Source organism: Sturnira hondurensis, unplaced genomic scaffold, assembly GCF_014824575.4.
Source record: "Sturnira hondurensis isolate 20B ecotype Veracruz unplaced genomic scaffold, ASM1482457v3 Scaffold0008196, whole genome shotgun sequence".
Classification (NCBI taxonomy): Eukaryota; Metazoa; Chordata; class Mammalia; order Chiroptera; family Phyllostomidae; genus Sturnira; species Sturnira hondurensis.
In genome coordinates this window covers 25,574,770-25,598,832 of record NW_028080827.1, presented here as the reverse complement: position 1 = coordinate 25,598,832, position 24,063 = coordinate 25,574,770, and the positions used below count along the sequence as shown (strand labels likewise).

Below are 24,063 nucleotides of genomic sequence, written 5' to 3'. Positions count from 1 at the left end.
TGATAATGGTTTTTTCTTATAAAAAGAAATGAAATGTGTATAATGATGAATCCTAACTGCCACGTTTGCTCTACTTTTTAAAGGATTCCTATTTTCTAAGACATTCTTTGTATTATTATTTATAAAAGAAGTCAAAACTTTAACTGAATGCCACTCTTTGACCAGTTTGCCATCAGCAGAAATTTAGGAAAGAACACAGGTCTGATCACCAAATCAATAAATCTAGCCACAGGCTGACTAAAAGCTTCCTTTAAACTTCTTCCTATTAGGTCTTCCTTTAAATTAAACCATCCCCTTTATGAATTATTTAAGTGAATGGCATGATTATAGAAACATCATACATGATTCTTCTTACAAAAATGCTCAAGGAACCTAAAAAAGCCCGTCAGCATATTTTAGGAATTATAGTATGAGTCAAGGTGCTGTAGCTTAAAACAGGGGGGTTTATGTTCGAAAAGCTTCAAGGGAAATAGAAAAGTCAACTTTACTTCCTGATTAGCGCAGGATGGTTCCCGAAGCACAGTTAAGTGTCTGGTCCAGACCAGCTATTAGCGATGAAGTAGCTCCCTTTCACTGCCAAGGCTTTTCCCTGAGGTAAAGCCCAAATTCTTCATTTTAATATTTTATCATGTTTCTTTTAGCCTCATCCTCTTACCAATAAGCTCTACACATTTCCACCATTCTGAATGCTTTCTCAACTCCAGAATTTACTTTTCAAATGATCACAATCCCTTAAGTGTTACAAAATTTATGGATATATTGGTATCTTCCCACATTGTTCCTCTGAAAACTTACTCATTTTACTCATATATTTCATAATTTCATTTTTAATAAATGTATTAGTTTCTAAATATTCGATTTTCTTCCAAATATGTCCTCACAAAGTGACCAAGTGATTAACTTCTATAAATTCCGATTGCTCAGTGCTTTAAAAAATGGATTTGTTACTCTTTTCTTTTTCCTTCATGGCAAACAACTTTCTTCTCGTCTTTTATATTTCTACTTTCCAGATTTCTTTTTACTGTAGCAAATACCAAGGGAAACCATTTCAGAGTAAATGACTATACAAACCATTTCAGAGTAAATGACTATTCCTGCTCTCATTTATTAGATCATCTACATTAAGGATATATACATGGCAGTATTTTGAAAATGTTAACAGCTACTAATTGAAGTTGAGAAAATAAGAAAGCCAGAGAAAATACACCACAACCAGTTTGACTCTATGAAAAGCTACTTAGATCTTGATTTTTATATAAATACTAATTTTTACCATTATAAAACAAAATTATGCTTCATTTTTCTTTATAAAATTACCTTTTAACAGAATATTTGTTAGTTTGTCATCCCTTGGGTTTTTCTGTACCAATAAAAAATTACTTTTAAAGAAAAATATTTAAAATAATTGTTTCATAGAAACAAAAAGTCTCATTATCAAATTCTGATAAAAAAATTATAACCATGGGTAGTCTTACCTTACTATTAGTTTTCTTTCATCAAAGATGAGTATTTAGGAAATGTTATATTGGTAAGATAAGCTTCTCAGTGATCTATAAAAGTGCCTCAATAAAGATGAGGTAGTAGTAGACTCTTCTTTTGTAAAAGGGAAATATCTCTTTAGAAGAGATATTTATCCTGACATTGGTGTTGAGATTCTGTGCCTCATCACTGCTGAGAGAGGTACTAGTCTAGGAGCTACCTTTCATTGAGCTTGAGACAGTCTTGAGATCACCGAGAAAAAAAATGCTAGAAGATAATGGGAACAGATTTTCTTGGTTTAATTTTGTGGTAACTACTAAAAATGTATTTTAATACTATTATTGAACAAATGGCATCTTTACATTAGCAGCAGAACTGCACAAAAGAGAAATGCTACTTCAACATAAAAGCATTGATATTTAAGAAACAGCTGTTTTAACTTAGAAAGTTGGGTCAAATTTCTTTCAACCCAGGTAGAATCTGTTTCCTAGTAGACCTAAACTAGCATCAAGAAATTAATTACTATGATACTAAAAATGGCAATTTACAAAGTGGTAAATAGCTCATCAGAAGAAACAACTGTTTAGGAAATTTATTATTCACTGGTTCTTTAAAAAAGGGGATGGATAAATATCACTTCGTTTATCTCGTATTGAAATAATTATGTTTCTAAAAATGCTTTCCTCTCCTTGGGACAGTAAATTTAAAATATTACACCTGTTGCCCACTACTGTTCAGTATGGCATAAGCCATGTAGCTCTCAAAATGTTTTCCTCTTTTTGAAGCCACAATAAAACATGTTAACTCTGAAAATAATTACTCAAAAGCTGAAGGTCAAAAACAATATTAAGCTTCCTAAATAATAAGCTCTGTGTTTACTTTTGAAGATTTACTCAAGCTCAATTTAAAATAATGAAAAACTACATAGGGACCAATGAAAATTTGTGGTTGTTTATGAACTGTGGCATTTCCCCAAATAACAGGCTCAGAGTTTTGATAAAAGAGCTGAGTAGGAGCGACAGTTCATTAGTCAATGCAGGACAACCGCACAGTTGCTTTAGTGCTTTAGTACCTACTACTTACTAATAGTGCTGTCATTATTTAGAAAGCTCCCAGTGAGAAAGGAACAATATTTAGGTTCTGAAGATGGTAACTCTTCTAGGTTCCAAGAGGTCTATTCAAGGAGTAACAAATGACCATGCCATATTGTAGAATAAATTCACCTTCAAAAATGTCATGTTCTCATCTGATTCTTACTGATCAGATTTAGTAATCCTGCTTTATAGGTAATATTTTACATAAAAACACAAATTTGATTTAAGCCATTTTGTTAACTTTAACACCCCTATTAATAAATTACTAAAGTCAATTACATTAATATAGATTATGAATTACGACACTCAGCTTACTGAAGAATTTAAAAACAACTCTGAAAAGGGGGATGAGGAAACCATATTTTATGTATAGAATGCCACTGGCATAGGCTGACAAAGCATTTTACACGTAGGAAAGGACACAGGGCTATTTTTAAAGAAAATAATGAAATACAGATTTTTAACTGTGTTTACAATGCCTACCAAATTCAAATATCCCTGGATCATATGCAAATTACAATTAAGAAAAGAAAAAAGTTAAGTATACATTCTGTATAATAGAAACAAAAACCAAACGCCTGGTCAAAAATATCCACTAACCCTTAGTGTGTAACCTTAAACAATTAGTGTATCGTAAGAAAAATAAACTGATCTGGAAGCAAAATTTAGGGCAGAGGTTTATTTTGGACCCTAACTGCCCTTGTAGAAAAATTCAAAGTAGCATTAACAAAAATAAAATATTTAAATTCCTTTCTTCCTACCCTCTACCTAACATTGTTGTTCTGGTGCATCAATCCTGAGTACTCTAACTTTTGATTTATAGTGATATTCCTTCAGATACAATTTCATAGAAGAAGGAATTGGAAGGGCATCAATGCCATCGTAAGTCGTACAGTTACAAATAACTGTTCTGCATATATGCTGCAGGGAAAAGGGGAAGGTCCGAATCAAAGGAGTGGATAAAAGTGGTTCAAAGAACATACAGGCACTTGGGTCCTTATAATGTTCTAGGAGCCCAGTGATGTCAGGAGAATGGAAGACACAAGGATCATGTGCATCAAAACTAAAGTTGTGATTCCACTGTTCAATTCTAGCATGAAGAGAACGACTATAACGTCTAAAACTAACAGAAAATAAATAGTCTTCCTGTGCTGAGTCACGAAGTAAAAAAGTACCCTCTGGTTTTCCTTCTAGTAGAGCTTCAGCTGCATATTTATCCATAACTCCCCAGTAACATGGATTGTTATTGATCCGAAGAAGGTCTGGTACAAGACAGTGGACATAATCAATCTGGGTGTGGTACTTAGGAGTTGTTTCCAGCTGCAGGATTTCTTCATCTATCTCCCATTTGGGTTTGTTTCTTTTCCTGGAATTCGTACAAAGCGTTATAATTTCGTCATCAGAATCCATATCACTATCTTCTATACTGTTATTTGAAAGCAGGTTCATCACAGAGCCAGTCATAGGACCACCCCTACATGAAGCACTGTTGGTGGTTATGACACAGGGCTGAACACTGGGATGTGAAAAACAGTTCATCTGTTCTTCCAGGTCTCTTCTTTGTTGTAGCTGACCATCTCTCACTTCACTCTGAGACAAGTCTGTGCTTACCAATTCGTCAGATTTGGGATTGAGAGGAGCAGTGTGCCGTTTAATAAAATGCCACCTAAAGGCTAAATCTGATCGAGGTGGGAAAGGACACTTATCTAACATGAGTTCGCTGATGTGAATTTTTCTTTTAGATGGAAGCCCTGAAGAGTGACGACCACTACAATTCTTTATCGGGAAACACTGCCCCACAGCATCTTGCAGTTTCTGTTTGAGAGATCGGCCTAAAAATCTATGGCCACAGGAATGATCTAAATCCAACTCGATGGACGAACAGCTGTGCTTTCTTTCTTGGCTCCGTAAAGGAACTTCAGTTTTTTCTATAGCATTTACTGTTTCAGCATCTGAACAACTTTCACTCTTTTTTGACCAAGATAACTTCTTTCCACTCCACACATAGCCATCCTTTCTGTCAGCACTTCTACTCCGGCTAGTTTTGGGTCTGACATCTACATTTTTACTGTTACTTTCACTATTTTCTGCCATTTTAATAAATTATACAAAAATTCCAGTGTTATAAATATTGCTTTTTCAGTTTTTCTGGAAGGAAATTTCTTCTGGGCACGTTCATGTACCTAAGAGGAAGGAAAAAGAGAATCTTTAATCATTTGTCATTCACACTGTATAGTTTACATATTAAACCCCAATTAGACCCAAGATGAAAAATTGTAATTATACTTTCATGTGAAAAAGATGGAGTACTTAAATAAAAGAGCCAAACTTCCTCTATTAGCCAAAATATATGATCAAAATGTGAATAATTTCTTGTCTTGAGATACATCTTATGCCAATAGCTTTTTCCCTTATTTTTTCATTTCACAGTAGACCACTGAATTCATTTTAAGAGACAGTGGGAAATCTATAAGCTGGTGTTTAAAGGTCACTACCATACACACAATTCTTTCACTTTGTTCTTCTTGTTTTTATTCCTACTGATTGAAAATATGAACAATTTTAAGTTAAAGCTATTAAGAATTTATTAAATAAGTAATCACCACTGAATAGTATAAACACCACATAAGCATTCCCAATGTAGTGTTTTTGGGGGGGGTTCCAATTTTTATTTACAAAAGACAAATAATAGCTACCATACGTTTTAGATCACTCTAAGATAACCAGGTTATCAAATTCCAGCACCACCCCCAAATATTTTTCTTTAGCTATTCTTTTCATGTGGAAGTATAAAATATCCACTGAAGTTTTGAAGTGTTGAAAATTAAAAGAAATAAAGAAGGAAGGGAGGTAGGGAGGGGAAGAGGGTGAAAAGAAAAAGAGTAGGGAAGAAAGGCAGAAAGGAAGGAACTGGCGGAAGGAGAGAGGAAGAGAACGAGAAAGTCTGAGTCCCATTATGACTTTCCAGTTCCCTTGGGACTCAGAGGCCCTGGTTTTGAGAAACATCAATTTTAGTCTGAGGAGTCTATGTTCTCAGAGTAAGACAGTTATTTCCCTTTTCAAAGTAGGACAGGCATATGTTCTCTTGTAGAGCTTCTTAACCACCCTTGGGTTGGGGAAGGATTCAATATATACTGAAGAAATCCTAGCTCAGGCAAACTCCTAAGAACAAGTTCTTGGCCAATGATGAACTTTTTGGAGCTGGAATGGTGGCATTCGACATCCCGTGAATTTCAGCATCTACTCACATTTTGGTGCCACAAGCTTTCAGGGAAGAGGCATCAGGCTAACCTGAGGCAAAAATGAGGAAAAACTATCATCTAGAGTTTGAAACGCCTGGTGCTTTTACTTACTAAAAAATTACCAAAACAGCATTTTAGCTGATATATGACCAACTTTACTCCGATGGGTGTGAGCTCCATCTTGCCTACTTGCTACCTCTAAATTATGTCATTTCTTCCTTCATTTCTACATCACAGCTAAGCTCTCTACCTCTATTTTTCTTTTAAGATTTTATTTATTTTTAGAGAGAGGGGGGAAGGGAAGGAGAAAGAGACGGAGAGACACATCAGTGTGTGGTTGCCTCTCATGCACCCCCTTCCAGAGACCTGGCCTGTATCCCATGCATGTGTTCTGACTGGGAATCAAATCCTGCGACCTTTCTGTTTGCACATCAGTGCCCAATCCACTGAGACACACAAGTCAGGGCCACATTCTCTTCTAAAATTAGGGTATAAAGCCGAAACAAAGGAAGCAAGACAGGAAACAAGATATTCAACACAGGGGAAAGGAAAAGTGAATTCTTGAGATGATGATGAAGGGAGGTCTCTGGACCCGCTGGAGAGCTTGTCATTCATATAACCACACGAGGATTTAAGGCTCCCAGATAGCAGATTTTAAGGAAAAAAAAAATAGAACTGAATTTGGAAAATGCAATTAAGAACATATGAAAGCAATAGAAAGAGAATTAGGTAATTACTAATTACAGAAAAATTCAAACATTATACAAGAAATTAGAGTTATGAAATATAGCACACAGCTCAGCAGTGAATATTTACCAAAATTGTGATATAACTATAATAAAAGAATGGTAAGAGAACAAGACTAAAAGAGAGGTAAATCCTCTTTTAGATATCAACTCAATTGATATCTAATCTAATAACTGATGACTCAAGAAATCAAAGCATAAACATATTATTTAGAAATATGATGGTAATTATCAGAAAAAAATTCAAAGAATTCAAAGTAGATGCCTTTGGGATGGACAGGAGAGAACTGCAGTGTTTCTTAGCTTCTCAGCTTAATTTTTTAACCTAGGTGCATGTATCATTTTGATGAATGTAAACTGAAAAAGTAAGTAATACTCACTGTGCAAAATTCAAAGTAGAAAAAGTTGTGAAGAAAAACATAAAAACCATCCATAATCCCACCGCCCAGGAACCACTTTTAACATTTTCAGTATCTCTACACACGTACACAGCAAGGATGCAGTTCCACAGCAGTGACAGCAGGCACTGCAAATGTGGTTTGAGTCTGGTTTGTTTTACACCTGCTACATGACCCTGACGCGTGTTTCTCTATCTGTAAAGTAGAGGTAGTGATGCTATCTATTTCACTGGGCTGTTGGGGATTAAATGAAATAATATATGTAAAGTACTTAGCTCAGATTCTAAATGTATTATGTACTCAACAAATGCTAACATATTTTCTCTTTTTGAAAAAAAGAAACATTATTAGATAGTGTTTTATTAAAGCACCTAAGCCAGTTCTAGACAAGTAGCTCTTATTGAAGAAATAGCAGAACCCCTCTGCCTTCAGCCAATGCAAACCATAGTTTATGAGAGAATACAATTTTCAGGAGGATAACTAGTACTTCAAAGTAAAACAATGAAAAAAGAAAAAAAAAAGGATCTGGCAGCTATGCCAGATATAGCTGAAACTCAACAGACCATAAAGCTACAAAACAATTTGACTTTTTCCCCCAGAGAACTAATTCTCAGCCTTCCTCTATACAAGTTTACATGCTAACCTAGCAGGTTTACTTTGGCAATGTTTACTTACCAACTTGTATATGGTAGGTACCAATTGATCAAGTTCCCTGGATTTTAGGTTAACTAACCATTCTTGCATGTGCTAATGCTGCAGGTATCTATCAAATGAAGTGAAAATACCATCACCCTAAATTTTTCATATATTTACCTGTAGTTAAAGAGTTAATGCACAGAAAATCTTCTGATTATCTTTTTGAATCTAAGAATGATAGCTTTATATCAACTTTACATAGGTATTCTTTTGCTAGAAAACTGAGTTCATGCTTCAGAAGTCCTACTGTTTAAAACTGCTGTGGCAAAAGCTGATTTGGCAAAACATGGCATATTGACATATTAGAATGTCATTTAATGTGATATTTTTCAAAGTAGAAATAAAATTTATTTCCATTTTTATTTGTCTAAAAGTTAGAAAAATTGAAGTTTTTGGTATTGGATGTATGGCTGACAATGTTCAATCACTCATCATCAGATGTGTTACTTGTCTGTAGGTGTGCTACCCGAGGGAAGAGCTGGGGTCCCAAAGAGCTGGGGCCTGGATCGCACCCTCTCCGTTTCTTGCTCACTTTCAGTGTACCACACTGCTTGCATGTTGCGGGAATAGAATTGTGGAATAGATCATCTTAAATAAGAGAATCTTTATAATACTTTGTAAATAGATACAGTCATGGAAATTTTATAACACAGGGTTTGCTAACTACCTCAGAGCAAAATATTTAAATAAGTTTTGGGCTTTAAAGATGAATTATGCATTTTTCTTTGACAAAGTGACAAGTGTTCTAAATTTGATTGGCTTTACTGGGATAACAGGTGACTCTTAGAAGCTACTTAGCAGATATGTTAAGAAAGATTAGAAGAGGCCTTCCTCTTGCCTCTCAGCCACTGACAGCCATCCAGACTAAGGAAGACTTGGAAATTTCCAGGCCATGTGAGCCACGGCCTTGACCACATCACAAGCACCTGGGAGGCTGAGGTAACGCTGGTGGCTTGCATCATCCATCACAGGATCAACTTTGACAAATACCACCCGGGTTACTTTGGGAAAGTTGGTATGAGGCATGACCACTTAAAGAGGAACCAAAGCTTCTGCCCACCTGGCAGCCTTGATAAAACTGTGGGTGGACCCTGGTCAGTGAGCAGACACAGGTAAGTACGTAAATGCTGCCAAAACCAAACTGGAGCTGCTCCTATCCTTGATGGTGATGTGACAGGGCTACCACAAAATCTGGGGAAAGGAAAGCTCCCGAAGCAGCCTATCATCCTGAAGGCCAAATTCTTCAGCAGAAGAGCTGAAGAGAAGATCGAAGGCGTTGGGTTTGGGGGTAGGGGGCCGGGGGCAGCAGGAAAGGGACCATGAGTTCTGGTAGTCTGAGGCCACGTGAAGGTAAGCTCATTAAATGCTTATAAGTGTTTTTTCAAAAAACAAAACAAACACCAGCCCGAAAATAAAAACAAAAAACAAACAAAAAGACAGAGAAAGGGAGAGAGAAAGGGAAAGAGAGAAAGAGAGAAAGAAAGAGAGAAAGAAAGAGAGAAAGAAAGAGAGAAAGAAAGAGAGAAAGAAAGAAAGAAAGAAAGAAAGAAAGAAAGAAAGAAAAAAGAGGGAAAGGCAAATAGAACAAAACTGATCACTTCATGGTATAGGAAACATCTTAATAATTACTGAGAAAGTAACTTTTTAAAAAGTTTATGCTATGGAGAGATCATTTTAGGAAAAAAGATATTTAGAATTTCCTTTACTACTACATAATTTTACAAAAGAGGATAAATATATATAAAAATTTCACATCTTTACATTTAAATACATAGAAAAAAATTGAAATCTCTTCCAGGAATTTTGCTAAACCAAAATTCTTAAAAAAAAAAAATCAATCACATACTCTAAATAAAAGTAACATTAATTTTTAGTGAGAATAAAACTATTTTTATATATTTTTAAAATTATTTATTTATTTTCAGAGCAGGGCAAGGGAGGGAGAACGAGCAGGTGAGACAGAAACATCAGATGGCTGCCTCTCGCATGTCCCCAACCATGCGGACATTTGCAGGGACCTGGCCTGCAAATCAGGCATGTGCCCTGACTGGGGATTTAATCAGAGACCTTTTGATTCACAGGCCAGTACTCTGTCATATTTTTAAAGACTAAAGATAAGTTCAAAAAGACACTGGTGTCTTGCTTACATGTAAAATCTGAATGTAAAAAAAGTGCAGGGCTTTAAATCTGAATGAGTCCTTTCAAAAACAGCCTATGTTCATTCTTTGTTTCTTAAATTGAGGTATAACTAATATACAATATTATTAGTTTCAGGTATTTTTGGAATTTTATACAAACTGTGTAAAGTAAAAGAAAAGACAAAAGATGTTAAAAAGATGGCTTTACTACCATTTTATGTAATAGAGAAATCAAAGATACTTTGAAAGGTGCTAACAAATCAAAGATCTTTGTTGGTAGGTGCAAAGAGCTTTTCGTTTTAAAAAAGGGTGAAAGAATCACTTGGGAGAAGGTTGTTTTGGCTTTTGATTTAATAATTAATTTTTTATGAAGGCAGCTAAGTTACATTTCTCTGCAGAGTACACAGTGACATCATTTAAAAAAAAAATATTTCTCAATGAGCCAGAGGCAAATATCTAAAAAAATAAGTTTATACAAAAGCCTTTTAAAAAAAGCTAGTTCCCAGATTCAGTAGCCATTCGGTCACCGGTTCTAGCACCAACTGCAATGACAGTGACAACAGAATGAATACCAAACACGGCCAATGTGCACTAATAAAAGCTTTCAATAACACTTAGTTCTACTGTGGCCAGAAAGGTGCTTTAAGATCAAGTATTCTATAGAAACTGTTAAAAAAGCTTATAATTAAACAGTTAAATATAATTTATCTGGAAAATTCATTTACATTCTCTATGCTGTTGGCTAAAGGATCATTATCATATATATTATTCATTAAACAACTAGTATGTCTACAACGGTAATGTACATTTAAAGACCAAATTTCATGTTAACACTAAATTAAAATAAATTTGATCCTATTTAAGTATTTTTAATCCCTAAGGATATGTTTTTATTGATTTTAGAGAAAGAGGAAGGGGAGGAATAAGAGAGAGAGGGTAAGAGAGAAAGGGTAGGCGGGGGGAGGGAGAAGGGGAGAGAGAGAGAGAGAGAGAGAGAAGCATCAATCAGCTGTCTCCTATACATGCGCTGCCCAGGGTTCAAACCCACAACCTAGGTATGTGACCTGCCTGGGGATTGAAACCTATACCATTTGGTGTATGTACGATGAGCCAACCAACTGAGCCATGTGGACAGGCCATAAATTTGATCCTATAAATAATACTTTATTACATAAAAAATCCACAAATAAATTACTATTCTAATAGTAATGCAGCCCAGGAACTTCTTTACCAAATCCATGACTCCAAAGTTTTCCCGCCCTATGTACCCCCAAATTCCTCGAAAGCATTCTGCTCACAGTTTGTGATATTTGACTATAGTCTGATATTTGTGTTGGATTTGGTGGAAATATTCAGGTACCACAAATGGAATATATTGGACAGATAACAAATGAATTCCTTGGAATGATAAAGAAAAAATATGAAAAACTCGTTTGTTCATATGAGAAAAACCTCTGAACTAAAAATTTTTTTCTCATTATAAAAGCAATACAGGTTCATTTTCCAGTATATATTTTAAAGTACAGTTGACTCTTGAACCATGTGGAGGTTAAGGGCATCAATTCCCCATGCAGTTGAAACTTTTGGTTCTCTAAAAACTTAACTCCTAATCACTTACTATTGACCAGCAACCTTATGGATAACAATCATTCAACACACAAGGCCCTGGCCCATGTGGCTCAGTTGATTGGGTGTTGTCCTGCAAACCAAAGGGTTTCGAGTTCGATTCCCACTTAGGACACATGTTGGGGCAGGTTTGGCCCCTGGTCAGGGTACATGCAAGAGGCAACAGATCAATGTTGCTTTGCCCTGCTCTGAAAATAAATAAATAATTTAATATATGGAAATAGTTTTATTCTCACTAAAAATTAATGTTACTTTTATTTAGAGTATGTGATTGATTTTTTTTTATTTTTAAGAATTTTGGTTTAGCCAAATTCCTGGAAGAGATTTAATTTTTTCCTATGTATTTAAATGTAAAGATGTGAAATTATATATATTTATCCACTTTTGTAAAATTATGTAGTAGTAAAGGAGATTCTAAATCTTTTTTCCTAAAATGATCTCTCCATAGCATAAACTTTTTAAAAAGTTACTTCAAACAGATCAATGCTTTTTCTTTCACCTTGATGTTTCTCTCCCTCTCTCCCCTCTCTCTAGAATCAACAAAAGAAAGAAAGTCATAGGAAGACAAATTAGATTTACAGTACTATGCTGTATATATGGATAGCATTATGCTCATGTTACTCATTTACAAAATGAATTGTCTGTCAGTACCTACATTAATATTCTTACATAATAAAACACTGTAGGTGTTATATATATTACAAACAGTAGACATAAAAAATTAAATGTATAGAAATTCATATTTACTTGCAGGTATAAAAATTCATACACTGGTTAAGAAGCAGCAATACAATTTTGCTCTATGGTAGTCTCCTGTAATTGATACCACTACTTACAGTACCCTAGCATATACACTAATGAATGGTTATAAAATTTTTATGGTATATAGTATTACGGTCAGATTCACAATACAGCATTAGAAACACATATTTCAAACTACTTACTTCTGATGATAGACTGATAAGCAGTTTCTCCAATTATGAGAAGCATGCTGTACAGTAATGTAATTCTTAGCAAAATTATAAAACAGTAAGAAAGTTAAAACATTAGTAATTATATATCAAGTATCACTCACCTATGCCTAGGTAAGGGTCGTCTATCTACTTCGCAATACAAGTTCTGCACATGATGAACATTGAAGCGATGATGGTGATTACACAGAAACATCTCACACAGTTCTTGCCACACAGATTCTCACAAGAAGACACTCACACACATACACACTGGTAAGTTTATGAAGTGTGTGACATAATGACTATTTACTATTCATTACACTTGACTTTAGGTTGAGCTGGCTGAGGAGACGGGAAGGGAGGAAGGTTGTCCCTGCTGTCCCAGAGGCAGCAGAAGTAGAAGTGGCGGAGGAGGCAGGGGGGCAGGCAAGTCCGACAGGCACATTTGTCGTAAGTTTAAGAAAATACACCGCAAGTTCTGTCTGATATTTTTGTTTTATTTCTCTAACATTATTTCTATAAGGCAACAACCCTTCTCCCACCACTTGCTTTACTTTCAGTGCCCTTATCATGGAAAGGTGCATATCATAAAGAAGTCAAAAGCCACCTTGAATAATCGAAACCCTTCTACCAGATTGTCTAATGTCAGTCTGTTTCCTGGTGCCGTTTCTTCTATGTCTTCCTCATCATCTGGCTCTGGATTGGAAACACTCATCTCCATCCAGTCATGTTCTACTAATTTCTCTGGTGTGGGGTCTATTAGATCTTCATTAAAAACCTGTTTAGGGGGGTGGGATAGGATGGGAGTAATAGACAGAAAACTGTACTTGAAAAATAATTAAATAAAAAATATTAAAAATAATAAAGATAAAATAATTTTCTATAAAAACAAACAAACAAACAAACCTGTTTAGGCAGCCACTTCTGGCCAAGATGGAGGCAGAGGTTTACACACTTCACCTCCTTGCACAACCATAAAAAGGATCACAACTAATCTCAAAATAAAATACAACCAGAACTGCCAGAAAACTGAACTGTATGAGTCTGACAACCAAGAATTTAAAGAAGAAATATTTATCCAGATGGATAAGAGGGGCAGAGACAGGAAGCCAGAGTGGAGAGGATGCAGTGTGTCAGCAGCACTGGTGGTGGGTCCCACATTCACCTGTTGTGGGTAAAAACCAGGAGGGACACCTGGGAAGCAAGCCATTCCAGCCCCAGACTGGACTACGTAGTCCAGGGTTCCAGCACCAGCAAAATAAAGAACCAGTGGGGTTTGGGCAGTGAGCAAATTGACAGTTTCTCAGGAGAGTCTGTTTAAAGGACCTGCAGGACTCCACAATATGTGCAAACCCACCCACTCTAGGATTCAGCACCAGGGAAGCAACTAGAAGGGTGTCAGTCACATAGAGGAAATGGGGGGAGTGACTAGAAATTGGACGAGAGCCTAGCAAACAAGTGGCACTGTTCCCTCTCAGACCCTTCCCCCACATCCAGTGCCACAGAGCAGTGAAGCAGGTTGCCCCACCTTGATGAATACCTAAGGCTTTGCCCCTTACAATGTACCAGGTACGCCAAGATGGCGTCAAAGCAACTCTGCCCAATACACAGAAGCAAACACTGGGAGGCTGCCAATTGAGGCCACAAAATATGGCCCAAATGAAAGAAGAGATCAAAACTCCAGAAAAAGAACTAAATGAAATGGAGATAGCTAATTTATCAAATGCAGAGTTTGAAATACTGGTGATAAAGATGCTTAAGATCCCAATGAGTATGGCAAACACATAAGGGAAGAAATGAAGGCTACACTAAGTGAAATAAAGAAAAATCTACAGGGAACCAACAGTGAAGGGAAGGAAGCTGGGATTCAAATCAACAATTTGAAATACAAAGAAGAAATAAACAGTCAACCAGAACAGAATGAAGAAACAAAAATTAAAAAAACAACAACAAAACAACACTGAGGAGAGAATAATAAGACTCTGAGACATCTCCAAATGAGCCAACATTGGAATCACAGGGATGCCAGAAGAGGAAGAGTAAGAAATTGAAAACTTATTTGAAAAAATAATGAAAGAAAACTCTCCTAACTTGGTGAAGGAAATAGACATACAAGTCCAGGAAGCACAGTGAGTCCTAAACAAGTTGGAACCAAAGAGGACCACACCAAGACATAATTAAAATGCCAAAGGTTAAAAATGAAGAATCTTTTTTTTTTGATTTTATTTATTTATTTATCTTTAGAGGGGAAAGGAGAGAGGGAGAGAAACATCAATGTATGGTTGCCTTTGGTGTGTCCCCTGCTGGGAGTTGGCCTGCAGGGAACCGGCCTGCAACCCAGGCATGTGCCCTGACTGGGAACCGAACCTCGATCCTCTGGTTTGCAGGCCTGTGCTCAATGCACTGAGCTACACCAGCCAGGGCTGAAGAGAGAATCTTAAAAGCAACAAGAGAAGAGTTGAACCTACAAAGGAGTTCCTATAAAACTACCAACTTTTTTAAAAAGATGAACCTATTTTTTTTTTATTTTTAGAGAGATGGGAAGAGAGGGAGAAAGATAAGTATCAATGTGTGGCTGTCTCTCAAGCACCCCAAACTGGGGACCTGGCCAGCAACCCAGGCATGTGCCCTGACTGGGAATTGAACCAGTGACCCTCTGATTCACAGGCCAGAGCTCAATCCACTGAGCCACATTAGCAAGGGCATCAACTGATTTCTTAAAAGAAACTCTGAAGGCAAGAAGTATTCAAAGTGATGAAAAGCAAGGACCTACAACCAAGATTACTCTATCCAGAAAAGCTATTGTTTAGAATGGAAGGGCAGATCAAGTGCTCCCCAGATAAGGTCAAGTTAAAGGAGTTCATCACCACCAAGCCCTTATTACATAAAATGTTAAAGGGACTTATTTAAGAAAAAGATCAAAACTAGGAACAGTAAAATGACACAAACTCACAACTATCAACAACTGAATCTAAAAAAAACCAAAGATAAACTAAGGAAACAACAGGAACAGGAATGGAATTATAGAAATGGAGATCACATTGAAGGTTAGCAGTAGGGAAGGGGAAAGGGGAGAATGGGCTAAAAGGTACGGGGATTAAGAACCATAATTGGTAGGTACAAAATAGACAGGGGGATGCTAAGAGTAGTATAGGAAATGGAGAAGCCAAAGAACTTACATGCAGGATCCATGGACATGAACTAAGGGGGGGGGGGTGGTTTGCTGGAGGGAAGGGGGGAAGGGGCATAAGGGGCAAAGGGGAAAAATATTGGACAACTGCAATAGCTTAATCAATAAAATATACTTAAAAAAAACCTGGTTAGGCAGATATTCTTTCTCTTCAATGGTCTTCTTTTTTTAAAATATATTTTATTGATTATGCCATTACAGTTGTTCTATTCCCCCCCTTCATTCCCTTCCACCGTGCACACCCTTCCCCCCCTATTCCTCCCCCTTTAGTTTATGACCACGTGTCTCAAGTCCTTTAGATTCTATATTTTCCCTATAGAATTCTTGCCCTCCCCCCTATTTTCTACCTACCGTCTATGCTACTTATTTTCTGTACCTTCTACCCCCTTCTCCTCCTCCCACTTCCCTGTTGCTAACCCTCCATGTGATCTTCATTTCTATGGCTCTGTTCCTGATCTAGCTGTCCTCTTAGTTTACTTTTGTTTTAGGTGTGGTTGTTAATAACTGAGTTTGCTGTCCTTTCACTGTTCATATTTTTTATCTTCTTTTTCTTAGGTAAGTCCCTTTAACATTTCATATAATAAGGGCTTGGTGATGATGAACTCCTTGAATTTGATCTTATCTGAGAAGTACTTTATCTGTCCTTCCATTCTAATGAAAGCTTTGCTGGATAGAGCAATCTTGGTTGTAGGCCTTTGGATTTCATGACTTGGAATACTTCTTTCCAGCTCCTTCTTGTCTGTAAAGTCTCTTTTGAGAAATCCGCTGACAGTCTGATGGGAACTCCTTTTTAGGTGACTGTCCCCTTATCTCTTGCTGCTTCTAGGATTCTGTCCTTCATTTGAATCTTGGCTAATGTAATTATGATGTGCCTTGGTGTGTTCCTTCTTGGGTCCACCTTCTTTGGGACTCTCTGAGCTTCCTGGATTTCCTGGAAGTCTATTTCCTTTGCCAGACTGGGGAAGTTCTCCTTTATTATTTGTTCAAATAAGTTTTCCACTTGTGGCTGTTCCTTTTCCCCTTCTGGTACCCCTATAATTCGGATGTTGGAATGTTTAAAGATGTCCTGGAGGTTCCTAAGCCTCTCCTCATTTTTTTGAATTCTTGTTACTTCATATTTTTCTGTTTGATCATTTTTTTCTTCCTTCTGGTTCACTCCCTTGATTTGAGTCCCAGTTTCCTTTCCATCACTATTGGTTTCCTGTGCATTTCCCTTCATTTTAATTAGTTTAGCCTTCATATGTTCCTCTAATTTGTGACTAAAATCAACCACTTCTGTGAGCATCCTGATCACCAGTGTTTTGAACTGTGCATCTGAGAGGTTGGCTATTTCTTGGTTGCTTAGAGTTATTGGCTCTAGGGCTGTGAGTTCTTGAGCCATGTTTTGGACTGTTCGTGCCTGTTACATATGAGGAGTGGAGCCCTAGGTGTTCACCAGGGCGGGGCAACTCAGTCACTGTGACGCTGTATGTGGGGGTGGGGTCAAAGGGGGGCAATGGCGATCCCCTTTGCTGCTTCTGGCCGCTGGGGCCTGCTCGGTCTGTCTCACTGCTTGTTCCTTCTCTGGTTTATCTGCGCGCGAATGCGTGACCACGGTCGGTCAGCCTGCCTGCTGCCTTGCGCCCTCACTGGGTCCGCCTGTTGCTACCCCACACCTGGGATCTGTGCCACGGTTGCCTGTGTGCCTGGGTCGGGGGATCTTTCCTACCTGACCCTGCTCTGCTGCTGGCTCTGCCCCTTTTACTGGTCTGGCTGAATGGTTTGTTGTTGTCGGACTTCCGTAGAGTTTCATTTTCTGTGTTTTGGCTGCGCTTCTGTTTACTAAAACTTTGTTGTCTTGAAACTTGGTTGTGGGAGAAGGCACAGTGTTTCCACCTATGCCTCCATCTTGGCGGAAGTCCTCTTCAATGGTCTTCTTAATGGCGTCTGGGAACTTGTCTGCTGCTTCTTGGTTGGCAGAAGCTGCTTCCCTGGTTATCTTGACATTTTTTTTTAGCCAATCTTTTTCTAAAATTAGCCAACAATCCTTTGCTGGCACGAAATTCTCTAACTTTAGATACTGCACCTTCCTTTTGCTTTAAGTTGTCATATAATGACTTTGCTTTTTTCTTGAATCATAGTAAGAGTCTGTAGGTAGACCTTTCTTATAGCAATCCTGCACCCACATAAAAGCCTAATTTTCAATAGGAGATAAAACAGTATCTTGTAAAAAGGGCAAGGCTTTCACACCCTCTGGCATAGCAGCAATAACAGCCTCACGTATTTCTTTTTCTGTTTTTATATGTACTCATTTATCTTGAAATGGTGGGCAACCACAGCTGCAGACCTCAATCTACAATGCATATCAAGCAATTCAACTTTTTCTCTCAATGTCATGACTTTTCATTGCTTCTTGGGAGCACTTGCAGGACCACTAGTGGAACTTTATACGGGTCCCAATGTTATTATTCAAGGTCTATGGTATTGCACTAAATATGATGAAAGATATGTGAGACTCACAAGATCACTTTTTACTGTGATATGCAATTTACTGGGGAGAAGAACTGCTCACAATGAGATGATGAACATCACACAGCATTTTAAGCAGATATTCACAATAACAGCTCACTGTAACAGCAACAGAAAGTGGCTATGAAATTATTACAATAGTATTGTATGTACTATAGTTAATTTTATGCAGCTATGACTTATACTGCATCTTTATATTTGTTTATATTTCTCTCCACTGTGAATGGCATCATGTATGGTCTGTAAATGTTTGTGTAAGTTTTTATTTAATTTTCTATAATTAAGTAAGTTTTTATAATTGACTTGTGTATGTTTTATGGCAATAGTGTTAAAATATACTAAGTATCTACATATATTTTATGCATTCCTGACATTCTTTTCTTAATTTTTCTATTTTTCTAGGATATGCAGTTCATCTCTGAGTTTTTCCAAATTGTCACAAATCTCCAAAAAAATTTCCAATATATTTACTGAAAAAAATCCATGTATGTGGACCTGTGCAGTTCAAACCCATATTGTGCAAGGGTCAACTGTGTCCTTTTTCATGCTACCAAGTGAGGGACTTAACCAGATTTAAAAACAAATAAAGAATGATTAATTAGTACTACCGTAGCTGCTTCTTCTCCTCCCACTTTCTCTACTTACTTTCCTAATAATAATTTGCTTCCCAATCCATAGTCTTATAGACATTAGTCCTAAAAGATGTTAATACATCTTTTAGAGAAATAAAAGTTTCTTTACCAAACAAGTTTGGGAAATGCTTCTCCTTTGAAAGATTATGATGCATATTTAGCAAAAGGTTCCAAGAATTCCTTCAGTTAAGAAACCTGCTTATCGCCCTGGCTGGTGTAGCTCAGTGGATTGAGCGTGGGCCTGCGAACCACACGATCACGGTTCGATTACAGTCAGGGCACATGCCTGGGTTGCAGGCCAGTTCCCGGTTCCCGGTTCCCGGTAGCAGACACATGAGAGGCAACCATACATTGATATTTCTCTCCCTCTCTCTTTCCCTTCCTCTCTAAGATAAATAAATAAAATCTTTTTTAAAAAAAAGTAACCTGCTTAAGCAATAGTTTCTGATATTAAACTTACCACAAACCTCTTTTGGGGAGTAAACTTTGAAGAAACACTTAATATGGTCTAAATACTAAAATGAGTATACATTTCTGGCCCTGGCTGGTGTGGCTCAGTGGGTTGAGTGCCAGACTGTGAAGCAAAGGTCGCCAGTTTGATTCCCAATCAGGGCACACGCCCCGGTTGCAGGCCAAGTCCCAAGTAGGTGGTGTGTGAGAGACAAATAAAATCTTAAAAAAAAAGAGTATATATTTCCTGAGCATGCTAACTAAAGATAATGAGAAATGTCTGGTAACCCAAAACTGATGGAGGTTAACATACAGCAGAGATTTTCAAATGGTGTGATTCAAGAATATTTAAAACATGCCTGACAATTAAGTCAGGGGTACTGATCTCTTTTCCCTTAGACTGTCAAATAAAAAAACAACAACAGCCAACATAACAATAACTGTCCAGTGTGAAAGAATTAAAATTATACCTATTTTTCGCAGACCAGCAAAAAATATATTTTTGCTGTGCTGCAGAATTTTAGTAATTAGTTTATGTGTTACAGATGAAAAAGGTTGAAAATTGCTAATCTAGCATGAAGAGAGAGCAGAAAACTAAGAGTTGGCAGTACACAGATTTCCAAAAGTGGAAGAACCTTAACAAAATCTTAGAAACCAGAATATTTAAGGTAGACTATTATAATACTTTAGGGAATAAATTAGATTGTACAGATATATTTTTCCTTGTAACTTTTAAATTATAAGAACAATACATGCTCATTATAAAATATATGGAACACCCAGAAAAGTTTTTTTTAGAAGAAAAAAAGCATCTATCCCTGGCCAGATGCTCAGTTCATTAGAGCACTGTCCACTTAAGCCAAGTTGTAGGTTCCATATCTGGTCAGGGCACATGCAAGAAGCAACTATTGAAGGCGTAGGTGGGTAGAACAGAAAACTGATGTTCTGCCCTGGCTGGGTGGCTCAGCTGATGGGAGCATTGTCTTGTACACCAAAAGGTTGTGGGGTGGATGCAGATTTGATCCATGGTTGGGCCCAGAAGCAACCAATTAATGTCTCTCTCACATCAATGTTTTGATGTTTCTTTCTCCCCCTCCCAATAAACATATCCTAGGGTGAGGATTGAAAAAACAAATTTAAAAAATCTAATTGATGTTTCTCTCTGTCTCTCTCCCCTTTCTTCTTTCTAAGAATCAATCAATACATACTCTTTTAAAAAGAGGAAGAACAGTTGATGCTTGAGCAACACATGTTTAAATTGCATGGATCTACTTATATGCAATTTTTTCCCCAATAAATATGAATACTACTGTAAATGGATTTCTCTTCATAATTTTCTTAACATTTTCTTCTCTCTGGCTTATTTTACTGTAAGAATACACACACACATACACTGCAAAATATGTGTTAATAGATAGGGTTACAATCAACAGCAGGCTATTAGTTACTAAGTTGTGGAGGAGTCAAAAGTCATGCTCAGATTTTCAACTGCATGTGGGGGCAGGGGATTGTGGCCCCTAAATCCAGAGCTATTGAAGGGTCAACTGTAATTCAATGAAGCAGTCAACTTGGACATTTTGGCTTGTTCCCTTGCAGTCTTTTTTTCCTGTATGAGCAAGTTAGTCTAAAGAGAAAATTTCAAAGTTTTAAGCTCCATAAAAATAATAATCTACAGTTTTTAACTATACTATATTTAATATGAAGCATGGTACAGATGAAATAGCATGAGCTGCTACATCATCAAACATGGGCTAAAATTAAGATTCTGTCACTTACTAGTCAAGTGATTTTAAAAACCTCTTTTTAGTTTCAGTATTCCCTTTGTAAAATCTGGATAATGCCAGCTGCCTCATGTTTTTACTGCCAAGATTAAAATGCACAAAAACAGCATACAGTGGGCTTAATGAAAATACATATTAGTTGCTTTCTAGTATTACTCAACTTTTCATGTAGAAGCTAATTTCTAAAAAATGAAAGATGGGAAAGTAATGAAATTAAGATCAAAAAGGAAAAAGATGAAACAAAGGCTACCTACGTATAAGGCTAGAAAATCTGCACAAAAACAGACTTCATAAAACTGAGGCTGAAGAGGCTTTAGCACTTCTGGAATATCTAAAAAGCACTGTAAGTTCTCCTGATAATAAAGACGCTGTTTTTGAAAAAGTCTTAACTTTTAAATTCTTTGAAAATAATATGGTTGCATGTAACCAAACTTTAATTAGAAAAGTTTTGTAGTTTTGCAAGCTCACTTAGTAAATAGATAGACTTCAACAGAAACAGTAGGCAAATATTTTTTTATTTCTTATCTTTCACAGGAATGACCATTTTATATAACACACACATTTTATTGAAAAGATATTTTTAGAACTCCTTCCATAAGGCAATACTGATGTGCCTCTTGGATAAACCGAATCTCCAAGGTTATACGATATTATTTTTTATGTAGATAATACTAGTGGAATGGTAATATATTCATGTTTTCTTACCCTACTGCCCTTGGGACCAACAATATTTGTGAGCCTAAGGGTACTATTGAGCCTAAGGGTACCTATGTTGAGAGGTCACAACAGAGCAAAGCTAACCCACTTCACTGCAATTGAATTTGTGACCCTAGCATTATTTTCAGTGAGTTCATTTCAGCTACCTACTTCTGTAAGACATGCACTGTCTATTTGCTATATAATCTTAAAATAACTAGAATTTTTGCTACCATTTGTTACATACATTTCATTATTGCACTACCATTGTGCACATTTTATTTGAGTGTCTGTTGTCCTCAAGAAGACCATAAATTCACTGGAGATATTAAAGTTTGCAGGCATTTGATTGAATCAGAAATGGAACTGTGAAAACACTGCAGCAAAAAGACTGAGATACATTGAGATATTCACAGATGTACAAAACTAATTAATGTCTTGTGTTATTAACGGGATGCTTTGGGTGGACAGTTAGTGGTTTCATTTAAAATGGAGTCAGTTAAATCACTATTCAGCGAAATCTAAAAACAATTTTTTTGAAGACTATTTATTTTTAGAGAGGGGAAGGGAAGGAGAAAGGGAGAGAAACATTAAAGTGTGGTAGCCCCTCGCGCGCCCCCTACTGGGGACCTGGCCAGCAACACAGGCTTGTGCCCCAGACTGGGAATGGAACAGTCACCCTTTGATGGGCAGGCCGACTGACACTCAATCCACTGAACCACACCAGCCAGGGCTATCCAGTGATACTCTAGCAATTCAATGGAGGTAGGTATCACCTACATTTTAGCGAAGAGGAATCTGACATTCTGAAAAAGTAGAGGAGCATATTCAGGGTCACACAAAGAGTAACTGTTAGAGTCAAAAGGAAAACCTAGGGCTGTTTGACTGTAAGGCCCAAGCTCTTTCAGACTTGTGAAGTTTGTAAAGGAAAATTTTCTTTAACCTAAGCAAAGTGAAAGGACAGAAGTGTGAACACCATTCATTATTTTAAAGTCAAATGGTACTATAGATATTATAGTTAGAGCATTTTATAGTTATTACTCTTATTTCAATTTGCAAATTCTTATGCTGAGCTCTGAATAGTATTACACTGAAATCTCATCAAGATTTATTCATTATAGAAATGAACAATGTCAGCGTTCAGCTTGACCCTACAGTCTATCCAATGATTTTTACTTGGATAAAAAATGTGCAAATCAGTCTATCTAAAAAACAAATGATCTGCAAATAACATTAAGCCACTCAAGAATTGTCTCAGGTTATCTTTCCCTCTAAAGGGAATTCAGCAATAGATTATTTTCGCATAAATTCCAAGTTCTTTTTCAGCCAATCCCTCTTTCTGTTCATGCATATACCAAACCTCAGTGTCTAGCAAGCCTATTTGGAGCCCCAGTACTCAAAACCACCCTTTACAAAATGCCCCAACGGTAAGAACAGTACCATGACTGTCTTAACTTCGTGCTGTGTGTTTGCAACCTTTCAAAATGGAACGAGATTGAAAAACAATGGGGGAAATCTCTACAACAGAAAATCATCTCATTTACGTCATAAAAAGGTATGACTGAGACTAAGCGGTGGGTACTACAGACACAGACACACACACACACACACACATAAAATCTTTGTGAAGGTTTTCATCGGAGACCGGTCTACCAACATGGATAACGTGAAGACATAAGCAAAGCATAAACTTAATGGCCAGGACCTAAGCACATATTGCATGGACAGAACGAAATATTCAACAATACAACTTAGTTCTAGCTCCTCCTTTAAATCCAAGTACGCACTTCACTGAACTTTAAGTGGGGTCTGAACAGGAACGCAAGTTACTTTCTTCTTAAGGGATTTATGTAGAGTCTCCAAAATTATGCATTAATCTACACGCCACACCTCCAGGGATCAAACTGAGATTAAGTCTTCCTTCTTTTTTATCTCTAGAAAAATGACAAGGCGAGGGCGCGAAGGATGCCAAGATTAAAGGGTCGAGAAGGGTCTCGTTTTCCTCTACTCTAGAGAAGATGCCCAAAGATCACATTCTCCAGCCGAGCGCCGAGAAGGCGCTGGACTTGTTTAGGATCGCGGATATGGTAGCCTGTGAGGAGAGCCTGAAAGGTAGGAGCGGACCTCAATAGGTGGGCAGGCAGCAACCACCCTTCCCCCACTCACCTCTCCAAGCGCAGTTTAACTGGAGCTGTCCGAGTAACTGCCGCCATCACCATCGCCATCAGTCAGGGTGCTTGCTGAGGTGGAGGAGGGAGGTCCAGCCACTCCTGCACCTCATCTAAGTCCTACAAGGCGATTGCCTTTCAGCAAGTTCCCACCCCTCAGCTCAGGGTTCGCGTCGGAGACGTCGCGGTCACCGCCTCCACTCGCTCTCCCGACGCTACCACCACTTCCGAGTTCGACTCCCTCCCTTTCTTTCCCAGTCCCCCAG

General features: G+C 37.4%; 1 protein-coding gene across 1 annotated transcript; it reads right to left on the bottom strand.

The window, feature by feature from the left end:
• Positions 1-1,077: 1,077 nt before the first annotated feature.
• On the bottom strand, positions 1,078-24,050 carry SOCS4 (suppressor of cytokine signaling 4). The gene is made up of 2 exons (XM_037054349.1): positions 23,796-24,050; positions 1,078-4,756 (listed from the first exon to the last, which is right to left on the bottom strand). The coding sequence occupies exon 2, from the start codon at positions 4,665-4,667 to the stop codon at positions 3,342-3,344; it is 1,326 nt and encodes a 441-aa protein (XP_036910244.1). The 5' UTR covers positions 4,668-4,756; positions 23,796-24,050; the 3' UTR covers positions 1,078-3,341.
• Between the last annotated feature and the right edge of the window lie 13 nt (positions 24,051-24,063).

Excerpts from the sequence above, each read along its gene's own strand:
- SOCS4 (XM_037054349.1), bottom strand. The coding sequence starts at position 4,667 with ATGGCAGAAAATAGTGAAAGTAACAGTAAAAATGTAGATGTCAGACCC.